The sequence below is a fragment of the Sorex fumeus genome, unplaced genomic scaffold (genome assembly GCF_029834395.1).
Source record: "Sorex fumeus unplaced genomic scaffold, SorFum_2.1 ptg000037l, whole genome shotgun sequence".
In the NCBI taxonomy this organism is placed as follows: Eukaryota; Metazoa; Chordata; class Mammalia; order Eulipotyphla; family Soricidae; genus Sorex; species Sorex fumeus.
In genome coordinates, this window is record NW_026606094.1 from 17,592,150 (window position 1) to 17,618,796 (window position 26,647).

Sequence of the window (26,647 nt, forward strand, 5' to 3'; positions counted from 1 at the left end):
GGATGGGAGAAGAGCTTTTTTTTTTTTTAACGTTTCTAGTGGGATAATATTTTGCAAGGGAAGGCAGGGCCATACCTGGCATACCCTTGGCTCAGTGCTCAGAGGTCACTCTTAGTGGTGCTGGGGTACTATTTAAAGTGTCAGGGATCCATCTGGGCTTGGTCACATGAGAGGCAAGTGTCTTTATAGGTGTTCTACTCTCCCTGGGAAAATTTCTTAAAATTCAGAAATAACAACAAAATCCAATGTTGATGTTTCCTAAATAAAAAGTCTTGGAGTCAAACAAAACAATCTGAATCTTGATTTTATTATTTATTAAATTATAGACCTAGACAAGTACTCTTACTTCTTTGTTATACAGTTTCCCTCAGAGAAAATAATATATAAACAAACAAACAGGTCCTCCCGTTGTTCATCGATTTGTTCGAGTGGGCCCAGTAACGTCTCTGTTGTGAGACTTGTTACTGTGTTTGGCATATCTAATACGTCATGGGTAGCTTGCCAGGCTTTGCTGTGCGGGCAAGATACTCTCAGTAGTTTGCCAGGCTCTCCAAGAGGGGTGGAGGAATCGAACCCGGCTTGGCTGGGCTGGCTGCACACAAGGCAAACGCCCTACCACTGTGCTATTGCTCCAGCGCAACATGCTAATAAGTGTAATAATTTGTGAAGGGTTGTTATATCTTAAAGAAGGGGTTTATATATCACATTGCTATTTTGTCTCATCCTGATACTTTCATTAAAACCCCAAGAAAGGGGAAAATAATTTAATTGCATTTATAGACTATAAAATCCAGATCCCGGACGAGAACAGTGCAGTCTTCTGCCCCCGCGCCTGGGTGTTCCTTCTCGGAGCCCCTTGGAGGGGAGCGGGTTGAGCTTTCCTCCCCGCCCCGACCAGGGCTCCGGCAGCCGAAGACCTCCAGGACCAGCCACCACCATGCTGAGACCACTCTCCGCACACATGAAGGTACTGGCAGAGGGACAAAGCCACGCGGGTTCCGGGGCCGAGACCTCCAAGCCTACTCGAATTGGAGTCGAGCATCTTCCACCCAGATCCTCCAAATTCCAGTAGGCGGGGGTCACACCCACCACCTGGCCGCCTGGCGCCGTGTAATCCCATCAGCGGCCAAGACTCAGAGACTATAAAATCCAGATCCCGGAACCGCGCGGCCGCAAAGCCGCGCGACATCTTATCAGAACTTTTTTTATGACATCTTATTGTCTCATTCCTACTTTGGACAAACTTGCAGGCTATCGAATGTAGCTTGCCCACAGGGCAGAGTCTGGCAAACTCCCCGTGGCATACCAAATATGCCAAATACCAGTAACAATTATGGGTCTCATTCTCCTAAATAGCCTTGAATATAATCTCAGGGCTAGGATGAAAGAGACGTTACTGGGGCCTGCTCGAGGCAATCGACGAATTATAGAGTTTCAATATATTTGTTTGTCAGGGATTTAAAACTAGATAAATGGAAAAAGATTCTGGTCAACATGATTAAATGAGTGATTTTTGGTAAGACTGATGCAGGGAATCCTTATTCAAAAGTCCTAACACTAAGCTGGGAGAACATACTTCTGATAACTACCACCAATTCCTGAAATTCTAGTTGAGGTCCGGTATAAATAATTTTTTGTTGCTTTTTGTACCACAGCTCATGGTGCTCAGCGGTAATACTAGCTTGCATTCAGGGATCATTCCTGGCAGCTCAGGGGACCATATGACTTTCTGTGGATCTAACACAGATTGGCTGTGGGTAAAGCAAGAGTCATACCTACTTTGGTCCCTATAAAGGAGATATTTTTGTTGTTATAAACAGGCTCTCACTCTTGTCTCTTTCCCACCGTTCTTCTCTAATTCTTCCCTTCTAATTTTTAATACTGTCTTTTCTATGACTTACTTCTGATTTTATGAATTAAAAAAAGAAGATGATGTTCCGTGTAGAATTAAGCAGTTAAATGTCTAACGGCAATTTCAGTGGTTGGTTGATCTTAAAATTTTTTTTAATAAACTATTCTTAAAATTTTAAACTGATAATAGTGAAAAAGAGACTATCAAAATATTTCTGCATATATTTCATTCTTGCTACATATTCTGTTTTCACTAAAAGGTTTTTCTAAAACATGAAAACTGTTATTTTATTAATTACCAAAAATTAACCAATTACTTAAAAAGTTTGAAATCTTAGCATATCTAAATGTTTTATTAAATAACTAATGTTCCTCACATTTATACTAATCTGTCTTATATTTCTGAGGAAAAGGCAAGACACTCACACAGTGATTACATTATTAGTCTCATAAGAGAAAATAGTTGCTAAGTTTGAGCTGCAATTATTTTTGCAGGAAATACCATAAAATATAGAAAATATGATGAAAATGAACCTTTCATAACCAGAAAATTTTAAGAACCATAATCATATCCTTTCCTTTTCATGTTTCTCATAAAAATGGGACTACCATTATCCATGGTGGTGGAAAATGGGCACTGGTGGAGGGATGGGTATCTGATCATTGTATAATTGAAACCAAAGCACAAAAAATTGTAAATCTACAACTTTAAAAAAAATAAAATAAAATAAAATAAAGGGGGGAAAAAAAAAATGGGACTACCATAACAGCTGTTGCCACATTCATAGTTAGAAAGCATGATACCTGGGAATTTGGACACAATGATATTCACAAAGGAAAAGCAGCACTGTCCTCTTGTTGTTCATCTATTTGCTTGAGTGGGCACCAGTAATGACTTGTTACTATTTTTTTGCATATCAAATACATCATGGGTAACTTGCCAGGCTTTGCCATGCGGGCGAGATACGCTTGGTAGCTTGCCAGGCTCTCTGAGAGGGGCGGAGAAATTGAACCTGGGTCGGCCGTGTGCAAGGCAAATACATACCCGCTGTGCTATCGCTCCAGCCCACAAGGGATAAGTAGACTTAAATAATATAAGGCAATAAAAACCTAGTTGTGACCTTAGAAATCTTTAAGATTCCCTTCAATACAGTATAATGCATGTTTATATATCCTTAACAGTTATGTTCGTGGATATATTTGATATTGACCCTATTCTTGCCATCTTTTAGACCTTGTTTCAACTCTTTATTCCTTTACTTTTCATTCTTTCAACTCCACTATCATTTTTCTTGACAGATTTTCTCAATTTTGCTTCCTCTCAAATGACCATTCTACTAGGGCCCTTTTAATCAGTATCTACCAAAAAGCCTACTCCACACTACCTTTCATGTCCACGTGCTCTCAATTTGTTGAGAATACTTGACAAGAATACTTGACTGTTCAAGTCAGCACCACCATCTATATTTTGTTGAAAACAATCATCCTATTTCTAATAACTATCTTCCTATCTTGCCTCATATTCTGAAAACCACCCTGCAGTGTGGAATGTTGCTTTAACATATTTTTATAAAAAAAATCTTGTTGTCCTGGGCTCACTCCTGATTCTCTACTAAGAGATTCACATTTATTTCCTTCTTCCTTCCTTTACCCAACAAAGTCTAGTCTTTTGAATATCTGTGGTTGTCCTCTTCTTTCTAATCTCCTGTAAAAATTAAGGACTATATCCAAATTAAATATAAAAAGTATTTCCTTGATTTGAAAAAAATGTAAGAACCCTGGTTTGACTAATATGGTATATCTTACAAAAAAAGGGAACATGTACTTAACTCCCATCTATTAAAACTATCTGCTAGATATGGATATTTCACTATATTGCATTGGCAATGTAAATGAACTTTGCAAAAGATTAAAAAGATCACCTGCAAATACCTATTGGCTACCATCAACCCCGCTATTTTCTCTTTGCTGATATCAAGGCTCACAGACACAAAATATAAAAATGCATGCATAAAATTCCAGTTATCTCTACTTTCTAAAATTATCAATATACCTTTTAAAAATCAAAACATTTTATTCATTCTTGAATTCCCTCTCATTTTTTTACATTTTCCTTCCACCGCTTTTAACTTCTAATATCATGACTTTTCTGTACAACATCATCTAATCTAGAATCATTGGTTCTATAATACGTTAGGGTTTTCTTTGCAGGAACCATCCATACTCAGCAGTCCTCAGGGCTTACTCCTGGCTATGGGCTCAAGAAGGCTCTGGGCACTATCTAGGAGAACCTGAGTTAGCTGTGAGCAAAAAAAGTGCCTACCCATTGTACTATTGCTCCAGCACCAATTAATGAATTTTTTAAATGTTGTGCAGAAGCTTTTGATTGGTTATAATCCTGCTCCAGCCTCAATAAAATTTTAGCTTTAATAACTCCAAATTTTTCACAACTACCCATAATGTTCTTCAATTCACCAGATACAATTTATTAAGCTCTTCTTTAAAAATAACTGATTTTCATTTTATACCAATGAAGTATGTTTCTGTCTGACAAGATTTAGAAAATTTCTAGTGATTTAAGTTCTGCTATTTTTTTAGACAACTTTACCTCAAATAAGCCTTACTTATCTTCCTTTTCCCAATTCTCCAGTACGATTAAATCTTTACACTTGAAGTTAATTTTTCAGTTCCAAAATATAAAGTTTCCTATCTTCACAGGCATCTTCTCAATGTTAGTATTTACTCATTATTTTTACAGAAAATTTCATAGCATCGCAAATTACATGCAGCATAATTTCAATGAATATATGTTAATTACGACTAAGTATCAGGGAGCTGGATTATAAAAATTCAAAAAGTGTGGCTTGTATATATAAGCATTTGTGGAGCGATAGCACAGTGGTAGGGCATTTGCCTTGCGCACAGCCAGCCTGGCCGAGCCAGGTTCAATTCCTCTGCCACTCTCAGACAGCCTGGTAAGCTACCGAGAGTATTCAATATGCCAAACACAGTAACAAGAAGTCTCATAATGGAGACGTTACTGGGCCTGCTCGAGCAAATCGATGAACAACGGGAGGACAGTGTTAGTGTTAGATCAAAGAAGAAATTAATCAATAAGGAAGATATTGGTGAAACACATTCATTTGTAATGGTTCAATTACAATCTACTGTAGCCAGAGCTTGATAAACCCAATGCAAAATGGAGTAGGCTGCAGTGTAATAACAGAAGAATATAAATAGAAAAAACGTGACCCAGAGAAATGGGAAAGCTGGTAAGGTACTTGTCTTAGACACAACTAACCTGTGTTCCATCCTCAGCATGACATATGGGGCCCTGAGTCATGCGTAAACTAATTCCTAAGCTCCCAGGAGTAGCTGAGTGTGGCCCCAAAACTAAATAAAACAGTTCTGGAAGATACATGCAATATTCTTGAATTATTTCATTTCTAAATTATCAACCTATAAAAAATCTATCTCGTAGACATTATTGATATTTTTCAAATATCCTTAAAAAACTACAAGCAGCCAGGAAATATATATGCCAATATAAAAAGGAATCCTAAAATAATTTTTTCAAATATTTTTCATAAGTATTAATAAAATCTGAAAAAATAATTTATTAATCAAAATATACATTTAATTAAAAAATAAGAGCCTGTTGAGTTAATACCAATGAAGCATGTTTCAAAACTAAGGGACTATAAAATCACCAATACCTCTACCTTAAATTCAATTAATAATGAAAACACAGTAGAAAGCTATTTAGATTAAGTTGTCTCAACTGTAAATTTAAGGAGTTGAATTAGATGAACCACAATGTTTCTTTATTACTATATATATATATACATATACATATATATATATATATATATATTTGAGGAAAAGGACTGAACCAGGAGGTCAGAGGGAAGCCAGACAGAAAAAGACAAACATTAGATAATATCACTCACTATTAGTGTAGAAACACAAGTAATAAGCACCATACAAAAACAAATCAGAGGAAAAACAGGTCAGAGGAAAAACCATGATAACCAGAACTGAAAAGGTGAGTGGGGGAATCAAAGAGAAGAAGGAACCCGAGGTTGGAAAAATGTTCGTAATGGAATATGCTCTTTGAAGAAGCTTGAAATTGTACCCTAGAGCTTTATCTAGTCCTATACACTAAAATTATTGTTTTAAATTTAACAAATAACAAGGTAAATCTATTTTTAACATTCTTTTCATGGACAATAAAAACTGTATTAAATATTAACTATATTTAATATTTTCTTAAAATATTTAACATACAACCTCTATCATGCTGGCAGCAATGTTACCTGTGTACCGTGGATTTAAAAGTTATGTTTTTTATACAGTACTGCAAAATATGGCACATTATTTCTTTTAAAAAGAAGCAAAGAAACAAACAGAAACACAAGGATCAGAGATAATATGGGGTAAGGGCTTCTCTTGCATGTGGCTGATTCTGGTTCAACCCCCAGCATCATTCATCATTCCCCTTAGCATCAACAGAAATGGTCCCTGAACTCAGACTCAGGAGTAAACTCTGAACATCACCAGGTGTGGTTCCCAAACCAACCAACAAACCAAGAATCGGAAAGCAATAAGATAATTTTTAGCTAAGTTAATCATGAGTATTGGAAAAAAAATTCAGAAATATTATTGTAAGAACCTGAGCGTTTAAAGTTGTTTTTTGATGTTAAATATGATTTAAATTTCCACCTTGAAATCATTAACTTGGTTTAGGATTCTATTCTTCCTGGGATTGGCGAGACAGTAAAGTGGTTAAGGCATTTGCCTTGATGAGGCCAATCCAGATTTAATCCCCAGCATCCTATGTGGCTTCTCTAGCACTGCCAGGAGTGATTCCCGAGTACAGAGGCAGGAGAAACCTCAAAGTGTTGCTGGATATGGCCCCCAAAGGCTGGAAAAATATGCTATTTCTTCTTATCAGTAGTGAGAATATGTTTTTGCCACAAATTTTTACCATTATTACAAAGATTGTGATTAATTGTATGTAAACAAGTGCAATTTCATAGAAGCCATATCATGCACTCGTAATTGCAGCATTGCAGTGAATATCTTAAGCGTCAATAAATGAAGATTTAAGGTACAGCATGAAGTTTCAAGTGTAAGGTTTTGTTTGTTTTAGGGCCATATCCCTTGTGCTGGTGGTGCTTAAGGGACCATATACAGTGCTGGGGTTCAAAAGGGTTAGCTGCATTCAAGGCAAATGCCATACCTTCTCCACAGCTTCTATCTCTACTCCTCAAGTTTAAATGCCAATAGGAGTTGGAGTCATGTGTTACTAAAGGTGACATATCATGTACAGAATTTATATTTAAAGAACTAGTTATTTCGAAGTCTTTTGCAGTATATATGCACCATGAAAAGTGTGCCAGAAAATAAATCTGATTGTACAAATTGCTAATCTTTTGCATAAATAACCTAATGAAAGTTATAAATGTAAATTTTTAACCTCAAAACTAAAAATATAGTAGTGCAAACATCTTTCAGGAGAATTCAATAAAAATGGCATTAACATTCTTTGATGCAATTTATCATTCAGATATGTATGTGCACATATCGATGTGTGTGAATACTCACAATGTGCAGAGATTTTTACCTTTATGTTTTGGTTATTGTAACTTTTTCTTATTATATTAAAATAATATGATATTGAAATATACAAGGGACAAATATAAAAAAGCATGATATTCAATCTCTAAGTGATATTTAAAATATACAGTAACTATAGTGTGAATTGTAGAAGTTAATTAAAATTATGTTTTATATTTGTACAGACTCACTAGAAGCTTATTACAAATAACTTTATATGTTGAAGGAAAATTGTCTGAATAATATTATTACCATATCCATATTCTTGTGTGTATATCAATTTACTTTGAAAAATACACTAACTATAATAAAACCAAGTAGCTAAACAATCCTTTCATAGCCCTGTTTTTCTACCGTATTAATGCTTCAGTGACTAATTAAGGGGGGGCGGGATTATTCATTATATACTTACAAAAGACATCTCCATTGTAAAAACTTCAGTTCTGGTCTGTTTTGCAACCAAACACTCAGAGAATTCTTGGCATTCTCATATAATGTAATAAAATAGAACGTGAGAGGCAATCACTCAGGAGAAGTGTCTAGAATGAACTGAGATCAGGGAGCTACACTGCAGATAAGTGAATTGTGTAATGATAATTATTAATACATTGAATTCACTAAGAAGAAAATATTAATCAAGAAATTGTGTAAAAATTTCAGAAAAATCTTCAAAATCAAAAACCTTTATCCAGTTTTGAAGAAAAGTTTTAATTCTAGCCCTAAACATGATCACTGTAATATATATATGTATATATAAAACATTAAGAAATTTAGCAACCATATTAAGAATTTGAATGATATAATTTTCATAATTTCATAATAAATATAATTTTATACCGACACTTCACATTTTACCAAAGAATTAAATCTTGAAATGGAGTTTATATAAGAACTATAAAAAACTTAGTCATTCAGCATGAAACTCTCTAGTTCCATCCATATTGGAACTAGACTATGGTGTGTCATCTTTTTATACAGCTGAACAGTATCCCCGTGTTTGTGTGTGTGTGTGTGTGTGTGTGTGTGTGTGTCTATTTGTTTTTTTATTTACCCATGGGCTGGAGCAATAGCACCGTGGGTAGGGTGTTTGCCTTGCATGAGGCTGACCTGGGTTTGATTCCTCCGCCCCTCTCAGAGAGCCCTGCAAGCTACTGAGAGTATCTCACCCGCACGGCAAAGCCTGGCAAGCTCCCCATGATATATTCGATATGCCAAAAACAGTAACAACAAGTCTCACAATGGAGATATTACTGGTGCCTGCTAGAGCGAATCGATGAACAATGGGAAGACAGTGTTATTCACCCATTGGTTCTTGGGCATTTAGGTTGATTTTAGATCTTGGCTATTGTGAATAGTGCTACAATGAATATAGTAGTGCAAGTAACCTTTCAAAAATAAGAGCCTTGAGGAAATTGCTTGGGTCATAGGAGCTTCAATTTTGAATATTTTTAGACATTTCCACACTATTTGAGAGGTTTTCATACTATACATATAGGCTAAATCTGACAACAATTCATCAATGATTGATGAGGGAATCAAAGATAATTCTGTATCTTTTTGTGTTCTAAGTGCAAAGACAAGTGAAGGGACAATCATGTTTTCTAACATTCATTAGTTATGATTCTCTATGGCATTCAGAATCATTTAGGTCGGGTAAGACAGGGAAGACAGGGATCTTTTACTTTCACCTAGCTACTGTTTGCATCACAAATCCAAAAAACAGGATAACACTGATTTTTGTGGGGGAACCAGTCAATGGTCAAGTTGAATGAATGAATGAATGAATGATTATAAACTGTCCTTTTTAGTAAAGAACATTTCCTTGTCTTAATCATGATGCAATATACAATTCTCAAGGCCTATTTCGATGTCAATAGCACCGTAGCACTGTCCTCCCGTTGTTATCAATTTGCCGGAGCAGGCTCCAGTGACATCTCCACTGTGAGACTTCTTACGGTTTTTGGCATATGGAATATGTCAAGGGGAGCTTGCCAGGCTTTGCCGTGAAGGCGGAATACTTTCGGTAGCTTGCTGGGCTCTCTGAGAGGGGCAGAGGAATCGAACCCGGGTCGGCCAGTAGGGAGAGAAATGCCCTACCCACTTTGCTATCGCTCTGGCCCCTCGATGCCAATATCAAGTATATTTTAAAATGTACTGCCAATATATTTCCTCTGGAGTCAAGCAAGAATATTTCAATGTTACTGTCTCCAGTATCTATTAGACACTTATTTTGTGTTAGTCATATGCTAAGTGCTTGCCAGTGTTATCAAACTTGATCCTCATTTCCACCCTATGACGTAAATTCTATTATTGTTTTGATATTACAGATTAAGAGCAGTCAACTAAATAAAAAAGCCCAAGTTATTTTCCAAGTGTTCAATCAAGACTCTACAACATGGATGTACTATTTGTTCTTGAATTTAGGTTAACTCTAAATGAATCTAAACAGAAAATAAAATTTTAAAAAATATCCTCGAGTTACAAACAACCAAAGGAAACTGAAGTGGAAAGTTGGTCTGCAGAACTGAGCTAACATGCTGGAGGGAGGATTGGGAGGATCCTTGGAACATTGGTTTAGGAAAAGGGGGCACTCATGGTAAGTGTAGTGCTAGGATACGCATGCATGAAAGTATCATTAGCAGTACTGTAAATCATGATACCTAAATTAAAATGGGAAAATTAATTTTAAAAAAGGCAAATCCTCAGTCACTCAGTAAGTACAGCAGAAGGGGGCAAGCCTTTCATGTGGCTGACCCTATTTTGAATCCCAGTGCCACATATGATCCCCCTGAGTACTGCCAGAGATTTCTTTGAGAAAAGACAGAAGTAGTCACTGAACATTTATGACCCAGTTCACTCCCCCAACATACCTCAAATTATACCTATCCCCCATTCTTATTTTCTCCTATGTATAATATCCATCAAGATGAAATACTAAAGAAACAATCACAGCAGAGTAAAGATCTGTTGAGGAAAGATTCAATGTAGATGGCCTACAAAAGAAATAATCATAGCAGTGTAATGACCTGCAGGGAAAAGACTCAATATGACCAATGTACTTTACTGCAAATGGGATGTAAACCAATTTGATTGAAGCCAGACAAGACTAATTTTCAGTTTTTAGGTACAAAATATTTTGATCATCAAAGTAGTACTTTCACCCAATATTAAAGGTCTTTAAAATGAAATCTAACAAAAACTCGAAGAATTCATATAATTGTGTTAGCATTAGAACTAACAGGCAAAGTCCTATATGAAACAGAATTCACTTAGGTGTAAAAACCTGTAGGTAAGGTCAACAATGAGATTATCTGCAGGTAGGTGTTAATGAGGCCATTCAGGCAGATGAGGCATCAACAAGGTCTACTTATTAAGAAATAAACTTGAATTGCTATAATGTAGTGAAAGCCAACACTGAGAAATCTAAAATCTTGAAAGATTTAGTCATTTGTAAAGCTGTCTGATATACAGAGGGGGTAGGGGGAAAGTATTTATCCATCTTAAATTTGAAAAAAAAAACAACGGAGATTAAGATTTTCTAGAATATATACCATTTGAAAACTTTCAGTGTAGAAAGTAAGCACTAAAAAAGTATCTCTTGATATGAAATTATCTTATGCTCATAAAATGTGATGCCTTTTCCTTGTAAAATTCAAGTTTATAATAAGAAGATTGTATTGTCACTCTTAGAATATTAAACATACAATTCATGAAGCACAAATATTTCTTTTAAAGTAAAACTGGTAGAAAGAGAATGCAAGATTACCATTTTCAAGTAGAGATATCATCATTACTTCAATAAATTATTAAAGGCATAATAAATGCAGTATATTAATAGGTATATAAAATGAATCACTATTGTTAAACATGATAATAAAAAAGGCACAATACTTGGATGACGGCTAATATCTGAGAGATACTTACACTCCATAAAACTTGATAATACTCTTCTAAAGTGTATTTTTATTGCATATTTTTCTAGCAATTTGATATAAGTATCTAAAAGAAAATGAGTTTTTCACATCTGTGTTATATCAATATATGACTTTAGATAACTTGGATTTTAGACTGTCATTTGTGATATTTTAAAATTGTTATTTATTTGTATATTATTAATGAACTTATAAGACTTTTCTTTTCAAACAAGAGGAAGTAAAAATTAAACTCAATTTGTGTCACATCCTTCAAAATATTAATTTTTTTAATCAGAAGGTAAATCTACTGTAGAAGTAAAATGCAATGTAAATCAATTCACTAACAGTGAATTAATAGAGAAACTCTTAAAATTTTGATAAAAATTACAGTGATTCTCTATTATTTTATAGATGTAAGCTATACGGATTATAAAGAAATGTGTCTCTCTTAGATGACCCTATCCAATCTATATCCTTCTTTTATCATATCAGCAGCCTTAAAAAAACAGTATGCTTAAAGTATCACTTTAGCACACTGCTACTTAAAATATTAATAAATACTAAGAATTAACTTTATCTATCACATTGAAATTGTTAGCTATGGCATATTTATTTTGCATCTGGATTTTTAAATCATGTTATGTAGTCATTATTGTGTTCAGAGATTTTGTTCCTAATGCAGTGAATAAAGAAAAAATAAGCAATCACTTAAGATTTTATACTTAAGGTTTGACTTGTGGTGTGAAGGTGAGAAACATTATTTGCAAAGTTGTTGGTGGATGTTGGGTAACATTGCTTTGTCCTTCCACAAGAAGCTTAGGTTTATCTGGTTACACCCATCAATCTGGTTACACCCATCACAGTGCTCCTGAAGCACTTCCACTTCCATTGTGTTTATCTGTAAACAGTCTTCCCTATGCTCTTCTTCCCATCCAGTTAATTAGCTTTCCCCTTAATCAGACTGTTAATTTGTAAGATCAGTTTCCCAGAAATCTATGATTTTATATGTTTGAGTGAAATATTGCCTTTCTCCTCTCCATATGCCTTATGAACAGTTTACCTTAAAGTAATATCCTTTTTGTATAGATACAGAAAGAACGTTAACATTATGCTTTGTAACTTAGGATTTGATTGGCCTTGAATATTATTCACTCCCGGGCATCTGCTTTCTCGACTTAAGACTCAGTTGCCCTTAGTTCCTAACACCCCAAAAGCAGGGTCCCGACGAGGGATTGAATGGACCCAGGGCAAGCGGTGAGCTACCCTGGCAGCGAAATAGGCCAGGCCAAAGTGCCACGATTCTTAACTATAAGTTAAGAGTTTGATCATAGACAAATGCTGTCATGATCCAAAGGTAACGACAAGACTAGGATCCTGCTAGGGGTGGGAAAGACTATCTGGCCTGAGCACCATGCCTGAGATAGAGATGGCCCTAGGAGAGCAATTCTATAAGTTTAAGATATTTCTTACTGTATCCATACAAAATGATTTATATTATATTCTTACATGCTTGTCGGACAAGGAGAGGAGAGGCACGCCCATTGGATTATGCTCTAGGGTGGGTCCTCCTGCTGAAGAAGGATCTGTCCTAGGAGTGGTCTTCCCTGAGGCTAAGATTTCTACCCCTATTGATTTCTACCCCTATTGATTGTGACCACACCTATGTGTAATTGTTTCCCCAATTCCTCATGGATAGAGGATTTAACTAGACTGTAGGAGTGGGCTGGAGGTTCGGAGAGAGATCAGAACCCAGACTCCAGAGATGGAGGATGAAGGGGAATGGAGAAGGAGAATGAAGTAGCTGGGGGAGGAAGAATGGGGAGCAGAGAGACAGAAGGAGGAGAGACAGATGAAGAGAGAATCAGAATAAACTATGACTAATACCTACCAGCCTGGCCCTCGTTCCTTCCTCCGCCTGACCAACGCCATCGACCTCTCCGGGGTGGGAGAAGGGTGAGACTACCGAACACGGGCAGCGGGAGAGATAGAGCCACTGCCGCTGTGTGTGCTTTGTGTGAGATTACACAGTGGTTATCTTAAGAATTACAATGGATGCATTATAAATTAGCAAATACCTGGTCCATGCATTGTCATTCTGCTTTACCCCACCAGCCACAGCACACCTAACTGATTCATCCTGGTATCCGCCCTGTCTTTCTAACTGCAACCTCAAGCACAAAAACAACCTCAGATTCCTACTCAACACAACACTCAAAAGAGCCACAAATCATCTGTCATATATTTGGAAAAGTTAATAAACTGGTCATCACATGCTCTGGTTAATGTCAGCTATGACACTGAAGAATTACATTGATTGAATTCTTTAAAGTCTTTGTGATTCATTTATGTTTTGACAATGTCAATAAAATACAAGGACTCAACTCAATTCTGTGAACCTGTGGACCTACTTTTACATTAGTAGAATAGAGAACGATGTGTTTGCTTGTTTGGGGTGATACCCGGTAGTTGCTTGGGAGTTGTACCTAATAGTGCTTTTGGGACAATGTAGTGCTAGGGACAGAACTTTGGGTGTCTTCATGCAAAGCATATGCTCCAGTTTTTTGAGCTACCTCCATCCCAGAATGGACCTTTATTTTTTCATTACTTGTAGAAATTTCTTTAGATAAAAAATAAATACTATTATTGTTCAACCTAGAATACTCCTAGGTGTATGTAATGGGTATAATTTTTCCATTTGGTATTATTTAAGGAAATAAATTCAGTATTACTTATCCCATTTTAAGTGCACTATTTCTAAAGTATATTTTTATAAGTAGACTTATGCTTGACAAATTTTATGAATTCCTAAAGTATACTTATGGACTAGTATTTCCAAATTTAGCATGCACAGTTATCTTATAATTTGATTTTATCTACTAAAACATTCAGAAAATACACAGACATAAAGATCACTTGTTTTTCACAAAGACAGATATCATTTCAGTAAAACTAGCCAATAGCTTAAAAATTTTGGTTATTTTCCCCCTAAGGTTATTGTAAAAAATAAATGAGAGGTATAACAAACCAAACAAATCAGAAAAAAAATTCTGAATAGAGGGAATAAAATCAGGTAACTTAAGATCACTAGGTAACATACTTTTTATACATAAATTTATTGCGAATGCTTTTCATTCATTAATTTCAAAGTATAATATGCTATTACTGTTTTCTTTTTCACTTTTGTTACCATCTAATATTAAAAAAATTATCATGCATTTATATTTTTCACAGAGAATTCAAATTAATTTAACCCTAACTTGAGTTCTAAAAATCTTTTATAATGACATTAAATGAGATATTTCTTCTTCATTTAGGAAGACATGAGTATTTGTTTAAAACTGTTGTACTTTTATCTGAGGAAAATATAGATACAGGCTATAAATAATAATTAGGTAATAATTAGGGTGAATAAATTTTGAAGGAATTTAACCATGGAATTAAGTATATCCATTTTTAAAATTATAAAAGTTGCATATATGAAAGTGTATGGCTTACATATTTAGAGGTTCCTAAAACTAAGGTGTTCCCATGTTAAACATAAATGATAAATCTGCTTTATTTGGAAATTCTTAAATGGGGGGCAATTATGGACGTGGATCATCTATGGGGCCCTTAATTTTATATGTGTGCAACCTGAATTTGATGCCAGAAATTAAAATTAAATAAAGTAAAATAAAAATATGGATTTTTGAAAGGCTACTTCAAGATTGCTACTTATTCCCAAGACTACCTGGGATGTGAACTAGATTTCAAAGCAAATTTTATCAAATTTTAAAATCTAAAGAGGCAAGTTAAATTCCAGTAGCAGAATACTGTTTTAAAAGTCCTTGGAACCTTAGATGACAATCTACAATGACAATCTATTAAAACGCAACTCTTCCCAAAAGGATGCACTGAAATTACCCATAATCCCATCCACTTATTTTCTCCAAATTAATGGTATCTCATCAAGTTATTCTAAGGGTTCAAAGGAAGGGTTGTGGTGATTCAGCTTTACGCTTTGATAGATTTAACATAAAAGACGCCATAAATTCACAGGCTGTGAACTGTATATTTCATGAAAGAGTTGAATTAGAATATAATTGATAACAGAATATCAAATAACTATCTATATGTCTTAATATTAGTCCTATATTGATTATTTACTCCAATGGAAGGCAGTGACTAAAAGGAAAATCATAGGCAATCTACTTAGTGAGACTGGGTTTATGGCTTTCTGCTTAATAGGTGAATTTCTAATTGCCCAGTATAACTTACTGCAAATGTGTTGTGAGGATGCCCATCACCAGAAGAGTGGCCACAGACACATAATTTTGTTTCTGGAAGCAATTCCTAGATTAAACAAAGAGAATCAGGAGTTGGCTTTTTCCCCCAATCTTAAAGCGTATGCTAATAATGTACATTATCATGTTTAAAACTTTTTCTGTGGATTATTATTCTGTAGGTGAACACAGAAAAGAGTATTCCCATTCTGCTTTACAAACACTAGGAAGTATGTTTTTCAAATAGGAATTATTTGGCAGACATGAAGTTGACTACATTATTACTTATTAATCATAAATGCACTAGTCATTACTAAAAAATATCACTGACTGTCATGGTCCTGATATAGGAACCTCACTTTACATTTATCAGTTAAAGTTATGTCAATGCTAATAAATTGATTTGGCACTATGATTTTGGAGTCTGAGATGGTATTTGTCCTTAAGCTTTTGAACTCTTGGGATAGACATAGAGCACCTGTTTATAGAAAGTTGCTTGCTTGCATGTAGGTGACCCTAGTTTCTTCCCTGACAACACACATAGTACTAAAATGCTGTCATGAGTGAGCCCTGAGCATAGTGGTTCTTTGGTGTGTGGTCCCAAATAAACAAACAACAAAAAACACAATTTAACTTTTTTGGAAATAATTAACTATTGACTTATTGAATACACTAATAAAATTCACATAAATTACTAACACAAGATGTGAGAACAATGAACAATATCTTTTTATAAAAGTTGCTTTGTATACAGTATACATTATTGTGATACAAATATTGCTGCTGTATATTTTAGACTATGGGGCAAAGCTCCATAGTATCTGTGAAAACCTGTTGAACTGTGTGTGCCATTTGTTTTGAAAAGTATTCTATACCCTAAAAAATATAGCTTGTATTTTTATCTGCAAACGCAAAGTGATCATTTATTGATAAATAATACAGAATGCTATTTTTTAAAATCTAAGTTGCATTAGATATTTCAAAGATTTTATCTGAAGGGCAAAAGGATTACACTGCATTTGAATACATCATGTGACAACACATCCTTAGACTTCATGTATGATATGAAAGGTTGATCCCCACTCATAGGATACACAAGGGAAATTATATGAGAAAAGAAGAAAAGCAAGTAGGGATGTCGTAGAGGTTTCAGGGAGTATTTGTAGTGGTTTGATGCATGTAAATATTACATCTTATAAATAATTCTTTTCAAATATATCTCTGAAGTTCAGAGCTCTGTTTAAGATACAGATTGTATATGCTTTACATGACTATATGCCATTTTCTTCTCGATAAGAATGCATTAATTCAAACAACAAAAGTGGTTTCCAAAATAGTGTTTCTCTTTGCTTTCTTCTGAAGAAGAATGTTACCTGATGGCTGGCAGATGAGAATAGGAGGAACAATGTTCAAGTTATATTTTCCTGTCATAATCCAACAAACACATTTTCATCTAAATTATTTTGTCAACAGCCTTGTAGTACCCTTGCTAACCTTATTTGGCACTAGTGCATAATTAGATACACAGGGGTGTGACTCCAATTGAAGGTGTTGGCATTGTAGCACTCTGTGAAAATATTAACTATGAGGTTAACTCCAATTTTCTCTTCTTTAATTAAATGCACATGGTACTAATGAGGTAACCTACTGTTCCTTGATAGCACTAATTAGCTAAGAGGAGAGTACACTCTCACACTGCAATTTAAACCTAAAAATAAGGTTGAAATATGCTAATTGCAGGCAATTTAAAGCAGTACAAGTTGAAGAACTAGTCATAATAAGAGAAACTGACTGCTTTACAGCTAGGCAGCTGTAACTTTGGTTAAAATCAAAACAAGCCACATGATTTTTGGACTGCTATTTAACAAGGTCAGAAGCAGTCTTTAATAAATGAAATGCTACTCTATGGCATGACAATAAACCAGACCAACAAAAATTTTCCTTAGATTGACACTTATCTCCACAGAACAAAAATGTAAGCATAACAAGAACTCTTGAGGTTTTTATGCACTACATGTATTGTATGATAAAATTTATTTATTTAGAGAATTGAAGTCGCAGCTGGCAATGCTCAGGACTTACCTGTGACTTTTTACTAAGGAATCGCTCCAAGTGGTGTTCAGAGATCATATGCATTTCTGAGATTCAAGCCAGAGTTGGCTGTGTGCACGGGCAATGCCTTAATCCCTGTACTTTATCTCCGATTCCCGAAAGCTAAAATTTAAACTTCATAAATAAGCAATATCACCTAAACATCTTTCAAAAGCACTCAGATGAAAAAAATTTATTTATGTCCCCATCTTAAAAAAAATGTCACTTTTCTGAATATCTGTCACCTCTATCACAGGCCAGAAATGAGAAAACAAAAAGCAGTGAAGTTTGAGTGCTTGGTAAAAAAAAAAAAAAAAAAAAAAGAAAACATGGTGGAAAAATTTTCAGATACTGTACAGGAAGTGATAAAAATATACATCCAAACTATGGAATTAACTGGTGTAGTTATCATTTGAGGAACAGAGATGACAAATTATTGGAAAAACTTTATTATACGAGATCTCTCATGGAACCATCTATAAAACAGGAGAGATAACTCAAAAGGCTGGAGCACAGGTTTGCATGCAGGTGCTTGGGGCTTGATTCCAGACAACACATGGATCTGCAGTTCCTCTGTCAGATATGGCTGAACTCCTCTACTCAAAAAGGAAACTTCTTCTACAGATTAGAGTTTTGAGCTGAAATAGCACAAGGCTCCCCACATGAGAGAATATACTCCCTTTTTAGCTCAACTGATTCATCATTTCAGTTACTCTAAGTATAGTTAAAACATATATTTCTGAGTCGTTTCTTAAACATTACCCAAATATGATATTTAACTGATAATCACAAAGATGACTTTGACATAAAATAAGATCCTGAAGGGTGTTCTAGATATCAAAAAAAGATAGGCTTTGATTGATACCAAGTAAATTTTAATTATTTTTGATCTTTTTGATATCTTACTGTTACTAACAAGAAACTTCGAACTGAAACTCACTTCAAGAAAATGGCACATCATCCCTGTTTCTACTTACAGAAATAACGTACATTAAAATAACACTATCATTAATCTCCTCTTAGGGCCAAGAGGCTTCCACAACTGCAATGGACAGATTCATGTGACAATTTTCTACGCCATCACTTTGAACATGCAGCCATAAAATACATACAGTGTAAACAACCTAAAGAAGCAATTCAAAAGGAAAATTTCTGAAAAAAAGTCAATGTTCTTAAATTTACTGAAGAAAGCAAGGAAGATGAAAGGCAAAAGCTTGTATGAAACCTTCAACTAGTAACTCCTATAGTTAGAAGTATGTGGGTATAAATTTTGCACTGCTATAAGCTCGTCAATCCTATCTAATCAAATGGCTTAGTTCAAGAAACAATGCTTCACAAAACCAACCAAACTTTATTTTCATGAATACTGGGAATCTTTCTACAACTGAGACAGAATGCTGGCAAGAGATGCTAATGAATCTCTGTCCAACTATGCTTTACCAAACCCAAGAACTTGCAAGTCTATAATGAAGTAACAGTCATTTATAAATGAAGGAATTCAGATGGATGTTTAGAAATGAGACTCACTGAGGCAATCTGACACATTCTAGCAAATCAGAGGGAAACACAATGTGAATGGATGTATTAAGTGTTTTCATATGTTTCAAATAAGCACCAAAGAACCTTTTGACAGTGAAAACAGCAGGGCAATGTGGATTTGGCTTTCAACAATAAAGTTAGAAGAAATTTATTCTTCAGTTAAATATAAATCATTACAATTTTCTGTTAAAACAATAAAGAGTAAATAATTTGGGTTTGAAAGTAAAACTACAAGCTGTGAACTAAGTTTGTAGGGCTTTAGATTCTGACTCAACTATAGTAGTTGGATGACCTTGAATAAGATTCTTACTCTTTCTCTATAGAAAGAGAATAAGAAGTAACACCATCATAGGGTTATTAAATATAATTATTCATAAAGAACTTAGAACAGAACTATTATTCATATACCTAATGTGATAGCACAGAGAGTAGGGTATTTGCCTTGCACGTGGCAGACCAAGGTTTGATTCCTCTGTCCCTCTTGGAGAGGCCGTCAAGCAATAGAGAGTATTCTGTCCACACAGGAGAGTCTGTCAAGCTCCCCGTGGCATATTTGATATGCCAAAAGCAGTAACAAGTCTCACAATGGAGACGTACTGGTACTCGCGAGAGCAAATCGATGCTAATTGATGAACAACAGGAGGACAGTGCTACCAGTGCTACAGTGCTACCTAATGCTTTTTTTAGCTATGCACTTAAGATGCACAAACTATCATCACTGCTTCATAAAATATCAAATTTTTCAAATTAAAAATTATCAAAGTCCTACCACTGTTAAACCATCATTACACTCTTAAGGATACAAAATTTTACAAGACTTTTTGTCTGCATTCAAATTCCTGTTAGTACATCATTAGACTCCATGATTCAGGTTGAAGTCCTTTCCATATAAGGCCCTCCCGTTGATCATTGATTTGCTCGAGCGGGCCCAGTAACGTCTCCATTGGAGACTTTGTTGTTACTGTGTCTGGCATATCGAATACGTCACGGGGAGCTTGCCAGGCTCTGCCGTGCAGGCGAGATACTCTCGGTAGCTTGCCGGGCTCTCCAAGAGGGACGGAGGAATCGAACTCGGGTCGGCCATATTGGCTGCGTGCAAGGCAAACGCCCTACCGCTGTGCTATCGCTCCAGCCCTCCATATAAATTCCATATAAATGAAAGGTATTTTTTTCTCTATAGAAAACTGGCACAGCGAAACAAGGAGTTAATATGTTACTACCATCAGAGACATGATAAAGTGACTTTTAAAGAAAGAATATAATTTTTACAAAGCTGACTGAGGCATATTTTAATAGAAAAACTAGTTTATGGTTCATCATGATCTCTAAGAAAAAGTAAGTTTACAATTATTTTCTCTTTTGAGTTTGGCTGAAAAAGTGTTTATTTCTTTTTCCTTAACATTTCTGAAATTCTTGTCTTATTTTGGTACAAAATTGTATCTGAGTGAAAGAGTGCCTATTAAAGGTTCACGTATTTTTAAAATGTTCATCTAGTCAAAAAGTATGGTCACTATTGTTTTTTAATGATGTTGGCTTATACTATTATTTTTCAGGTAAAGAGCATTATACTAGTTTTGAAAATGAAACTACTGAAAAAAACTTAGTGGATCAGTGCTTTTCTTTCACTCCAACTGTTTTAATTGTTGCTTCTTTTTTAGGATAAAAATTGTCTGAGGGACACTTGGCCAGGGTTATACTAGGATATGTGCTATCTTTGCAAATTAAAATAACTTTATCCTTCTCAACTCAACTATGAGAAATGATTAACAGCTGCCTAGTTCTGACAGAGGAGCTGAAGAACAAAGAAAGAATACTGGAATGCCACTTGAAAATTTTAGAAAAGTTCAGGGGGTTACCTTGGTGTGCATCTTGGTGTCGGTTAATGAGAATTGGGGACCATGCCACTAGAGGACCAAATGAGTAAGACATGCTGAAGACAGACCTGCACTCGAGTAGAAGCAGACAGTCTTGCAAAACTCAATGATATGAAGAAGTCATTTAAGAATTATTTTGCAAAGCAGGGGGGAAATGAAGCCCAGAGGAGCAAAATTATATGTAAAGGTCATGCATCTACTCTATTTTTAAGGCCAATGAACCACCACATATATTCAACAGCAAAGGGTTTTAAACATTTCGGGTGTAAAATAGTCTCTGGAGAAGTTGTTGTAATGGCAGAGTCAAGATTCCATGCTTTGAGATTCAGGTTCAACATATCTGGGGTTGTTGATCCCCAAACCAGGGACTGTTTTTAACAAGCACATTCATGACTGTGATACTTCAAGTCTATTACAACCACATTCTAAGAAACTTTGGCTTCCATGTCCAGGGCATTTGTATGATATTCTTTATATCATTTTCCAAAGAGATTTTTCATTATGACTTAAGAAGAATGAGAATAGGAGATTTTATTTTAAGGGAATAAATGTATGAGAATGTGGTTTTGAACCAGACTCAGAAAAAATCCTGTGACTAGCAGTGTAAGGATGCCCTAAGATCCATCATAGAGTTCATTCTGGCATGAGTCGAAACAGGAAAAGGATACAAAGTTTGAAGAAAGGCTGACTTTGGGACATTTCTGTCCTTTGTGTCCTATCTGAGTGAGTGAGAGATTGAACTATAAAGAAGACTGGGAGTAAATTATGATACTGCTAACAAGGGTAAAAGGAATGACAGAGAATTTTATGCATTTGAAAATACTAGAGGTGACTATAATACATCCAGGTAGACACTTGTGAATCTCTGAACTTGGCAAAATATGGGATTGACATCATATTCTGGAATAACCTGAGAAAAAGAAGATAATTTCTATTACGGAGATTAATCAAAGGGAATAGGTCTCAATCTATGCAATGCATTAGCATTAGCTGGAAGTTTTGAATAAACAGTTACTAAGCTCTGCCTCCCTGAGCTTCTGATTTAATTAAACTGAGGTGATTCTCAGGCATTCAAAAGAAAACTAAGCATCCCAGGCAATGATAATTTGCACTCTATAAAGTTTAGGATCACTGACTTAACTATTGAACAGAGAGAATTATAGACAGATTATGAGAAAAGATCATCAAGAGGCAAAGAATTCTAAGAGAGATGGCACACAAGTCTCAAAACTGTTGACAGTATCCTGTGAGGAAAGCTGAACACCATTCTCCAAGGTCTCAGTGATACCTAAGGAACTAATTTCAGAAGGGCAGAAACAACAGACAGGAAACTATAGTACATTGAAATAAGAATGCTAAATTATAAACAATTATTTCCAACAATTTAATAATGAAGGATAAGGGTTAATTGCCTAATATAAAAGGAAGGTGCATATAGAATTTTGTTTAACTGACTGATGCTTTTCTTTTTAAAGATAAAGATATCAATGAAAAATGATAAACTGAAGATACTGGAAAGAAAATGCATGGCTGAGGGAATAACTTCATAGAAAAGTTGGACAAGGAAAATGAGTCTTGGAGGAAAGATTTGGCTATGACACAAAGGAACATAATTAGAGATAGAAACAGCAGAGTTCTTGCCAAATGATGTCCAAATTTTCCTTTAAGTATGATGCAAAGTCAATAAGAATATAAGGACTGGGTCAGTTGTCAACTTTAAGGTACAGTGAAGTCAGACAAAAATGGTGCAGAAAGAGAGGGAGGGATTTAAAAACCAATAAAACATTTCCTAAACATTGATGAGGTTAAGTTTAAACTGGAAACTCAAACGCAGCAACTGCAGCTTGATTCTAGGATTTTCTACCGGAACATTCAGCAGCTTACTTGGCAGTAAGAATAGGGAAGCCACAGTTTGAGGAAAGAAAAAGCAAACTTTTGTGATGTGAGAGGACGGTAAAATGTGAGAGTATCTCTGATGTCATCAACATCATGAGATTCAGAAGTGCTGGCAGTTGAAAATGGTGAGGGCGGAGGAATACTAAGGGATAATGGAGTTTACTGCTAGGTCAGGGTTCCTAACGACAACCAGTGTATATTTAATTTTTAAAATGGTGTAAAATATGAAGAATACTATTTGTTTTATCAAATAATAAAAGCTAACTTTGTACTCATTTTTTTCACAGATCAGTGTAAACTTTTTAAATGTATATTTTCTTTTCCTTGGCAAACTTGTGTCATAATGATGCCACCTACTGCTAACAAACTCCAACATAAAAGAGACTGTACAAGGGTTAAGGTGTTTGCCTTGCATGTGGCTGATCAATTTGATGCCCAGAACCGAGTAGTATATGGTGCATATGGTCTCCTGGGCAAGAGAAGAGTGATCCTGAGCTCCTTTGGGTATGGCCTCCAAACCCCTACCACTGCACACATAAAACCAAACTACCACCTTATTCCTAAAGCAGAAATCAATGCAAAGACCCAAATTTACAAAATGAAAACAGAGATTACTATTTCCTTAATGGAATTATTGAAATTAAAAATCTAGTTAACTATTGATTTAAATACAAAGCTGTGCCCTTTCTTGTGCTCTCTTAAGGTTGACTCCGTGCTTTAGAAAGAGAAATTTAAAGGAAGTTTCCATGAAAGTGATAGAAAAGACTGTAAAAAGTCCAAGCTCCTTCTTAGGTTCTTTCTGGAAGATCTCTCTCTCTCTCTCTCTCTCTCTCTCTCTCTCTCTATATATATATATATATATATATACATATATATATATCTCCTCAAGAATTTTATAATTTTATAATAACTAAAGAATATATACTCATTTTTATTCTTAACATAGTTTCAAATTTTTTCTTTTCTGTATATATAAGTGTTTATGGATATATAAGGTTTATTTAAAATAAATATGCATCTTATATAATCTTTAGAAATGTGTGCAGTATTTAGATTGAGGTGTGATTGCATTGATAAATTTTCATGTACTTCATGTTATTTGGTGTTGTTACTCCACAGTACCGTATTTTCTACATTTCTGTAGTAGAATTCTCTGGAATGAAAAAAAAATTCAAAATGAATGGTGTGACAATTTTGTAGAGAGTCAATATAAAGTTACTACAGATTTATAGTAATTTTGCCTAGTTGGCATCTATTCCTATTTTTGCAATAACACTGGTATTATCCTTCAGGGGCCATGCCCCTATTGCCCTCCACTCCAACTATCACATGCAGATAGGCCCATTGGGTTTAAGAGGGGGTGGGTGACACAAATAGGACTGTCAGATTCTGTTTCCAGAACTAATTAAAGTCAGTGAAGTTTGACTTGTGATAAATGATGGGAGTTCATTGCATCTCATACTAGAACCCAAGAAGCGTATACACTAGACTCTATGTTTTCTTTCCTTTCTGACATCAGAAACTTCTTTAGCTTTTCCTTGTATCCTGTAGTCTCTCTTTTCATGGAATAGCTTTCGCTTTCTAATTTAAGTTTTATGTATATTTCTTGAACTTAAAACAAAACATATTAACTAGCAAGATTACTTTAAAACACTTTAGGCAGAGTCAGTGGCGCAGATAGGGTACCACTCACCCCTGGCACTCCATGGCCTATGAGCATCACCAGGGACAGACTTGACATTCTGATGTGTGGCCAGCAGGGTTCTGACTTCTACAAGGGTAACTCTGAAAGTTCCAGATTTTGAGAGTCTAGAAAGCTGAGTTAATCTTGTCTTTTAAGCACTGCTTGGAAGTTTCCTTTCCACAAAAATCCTCTGACAATAGAAATATTTCTTAAATTATGATTTAATTTTGATAGATCTAAAAATTTCGGAGTATATTTTAGTTCTGGCCTATTTATAGGGACAGGCCCAGAAAAAGGTTGCTAGGCACGAATATGACCTGGTATTTTACTGTTTGCGAAGTTAAGCGATGCAATCGCAAATGGCTGCTATGATTTCCGTTTCACAAATACATCTTTTTCTCTCTTTAAAAGGTCAGCTCGTATAATCAGATTTTACATTCCGTAAAATCATAATTTAACATGTAACTATGCTAAAGGAAAATAGTTTAAATAGAAAAAAAGATCAACATGGAAACATATTTATCAATATAATGATTATTAATGGGCATGGCATCTTTGAATTTTATAATAATTGACAAATATATACCCATTTTTATTCTTAATCATAGATTCTAATTTTTTTCTTGTTTTTGCTGAGGAAATACTGGTTTACAAAACTATGTATTTTGAGGTAGAATTTCATACCTTGTTAACATCTACGTTTGCCCCATCATCACCCACTGACTCCTACCCCTTTTCAATTACCTCCCCATTTTTTTATATTTATTTATTTTTTAATAGTGAGGCACCATGAGGTACAGTTGTAGACTTACACATTTTTGTGCTTGGGTTTCGATTATACAATGATCAAACACCCATCCCTCCACCAGTGCGCATTTCCCACCACCACGGATCCCAGCATCCCCTCCCCCCCAACCCCTATCCCACCCTGCCTCTGTGGCAGGGCATTTCCCTCTCTCTCCTTTTGAGTGCCATGGTCGGCAAAAGAGGCATTGAGTGGCAATCATGCTTGGTCGACAGTCTACCCTCAGCATGCTCTCCCATCATGGGCAGATCCTCCCAACACCCTTTATTTGGTGTTCCCTTCTCTTTCTGAGCTCCCCCTTCCCCTAACATGTGTGGTTGTCCTCCGGGTCATTGAGTAAAATTCCTGGTACTAATCTCTGCCATACTTGGGTGTTAGTTTCCTATTTTGTTACTTTATGTTCCCCAGATGAATGCAATCTTTCTATGTCTATCCTTTTCTTTCTGAGTCATTTCGCTTAACATGATACTTTCCATGTAGTACCACTTGTATGTAAACTTCATGACTTCGTCTTTTCTAACAGCTACATAGTACTCCATTGTGTAAATGTGCCAGAGTTTCTTCAACCAGTCATCTGTTCTCGGGCACTCAGGTTTTTTCCAGATTCTGGCTATTGTAAAGAGTGCTGCAATAAACAGACAATTGCAGATGTCACTTCGGCTATACTTTTTTGCCTCTCTGGGATATATTCCCAGGAGTGGTATTGCTGGGTCAAATGGGAGCTCAATTTCTAGTTTTTTGAGAATCATCCATACTGTTTTCCAGAAGGGCTGAACCAGTCGGCATTCCCACCAACAGCGAAGAGTGTCCCTTTCTCACCACATCCGCGCCAGCACCGGTTGCTTTTGTTCTTGTGGATATGGGCCAGTCTCTGTGGTGTGAGGTGATACCTCATTGTGGCTTTGATCTGCATCTCCCTGATGATTAATGATATGGAACATTTTCTCATGTGTCCTTTAGCCATTCGGATTTCTTCTTTGTCAAAGTTTCTATTCATTTCATCTCCCCATTTTTTGATGGGGTTGAATGTTTTCTTTTTGTGGAGTTGAACCAGTATTTTGTATATCCTTGAAATTAACCCCTTATCAGATGTGTAGTTGGCGAATATCCTT

The 26,647-nt window shown here is 35.5% G+C and overlaps 1 protein-coding gene across 11 annotated transcripts in view; it reads right to left on the reverse strand.

The window, feature by feature from the left end:
• FOXP2 (forkhead box P2) overlaps positions 1-26,647 on the reverse strand; it is a 568,485-nt gene that overhangs the window by 120,623 nt on the left and 421,215 nt on the right. For 6 of the 11 annotated variants that reach the window (XM_056118031.1, XM_056118028.1, XM_056118029.1 and 3 more), the window contains one exon: positions 15,642-15,716. The exons of the other annotated variants lie outside the window; for them this stretch is intronic. In XM_056118031.1, coding sequence (XP_055974006.1) covers positions 15,642-15,716 — 75 coding nt within the window. The remainder of the gene's footprint in view (positions 1-15,641; positions 15,717-26,647) is intronic. 11 annotated transcript variants of the gene reach the window in all.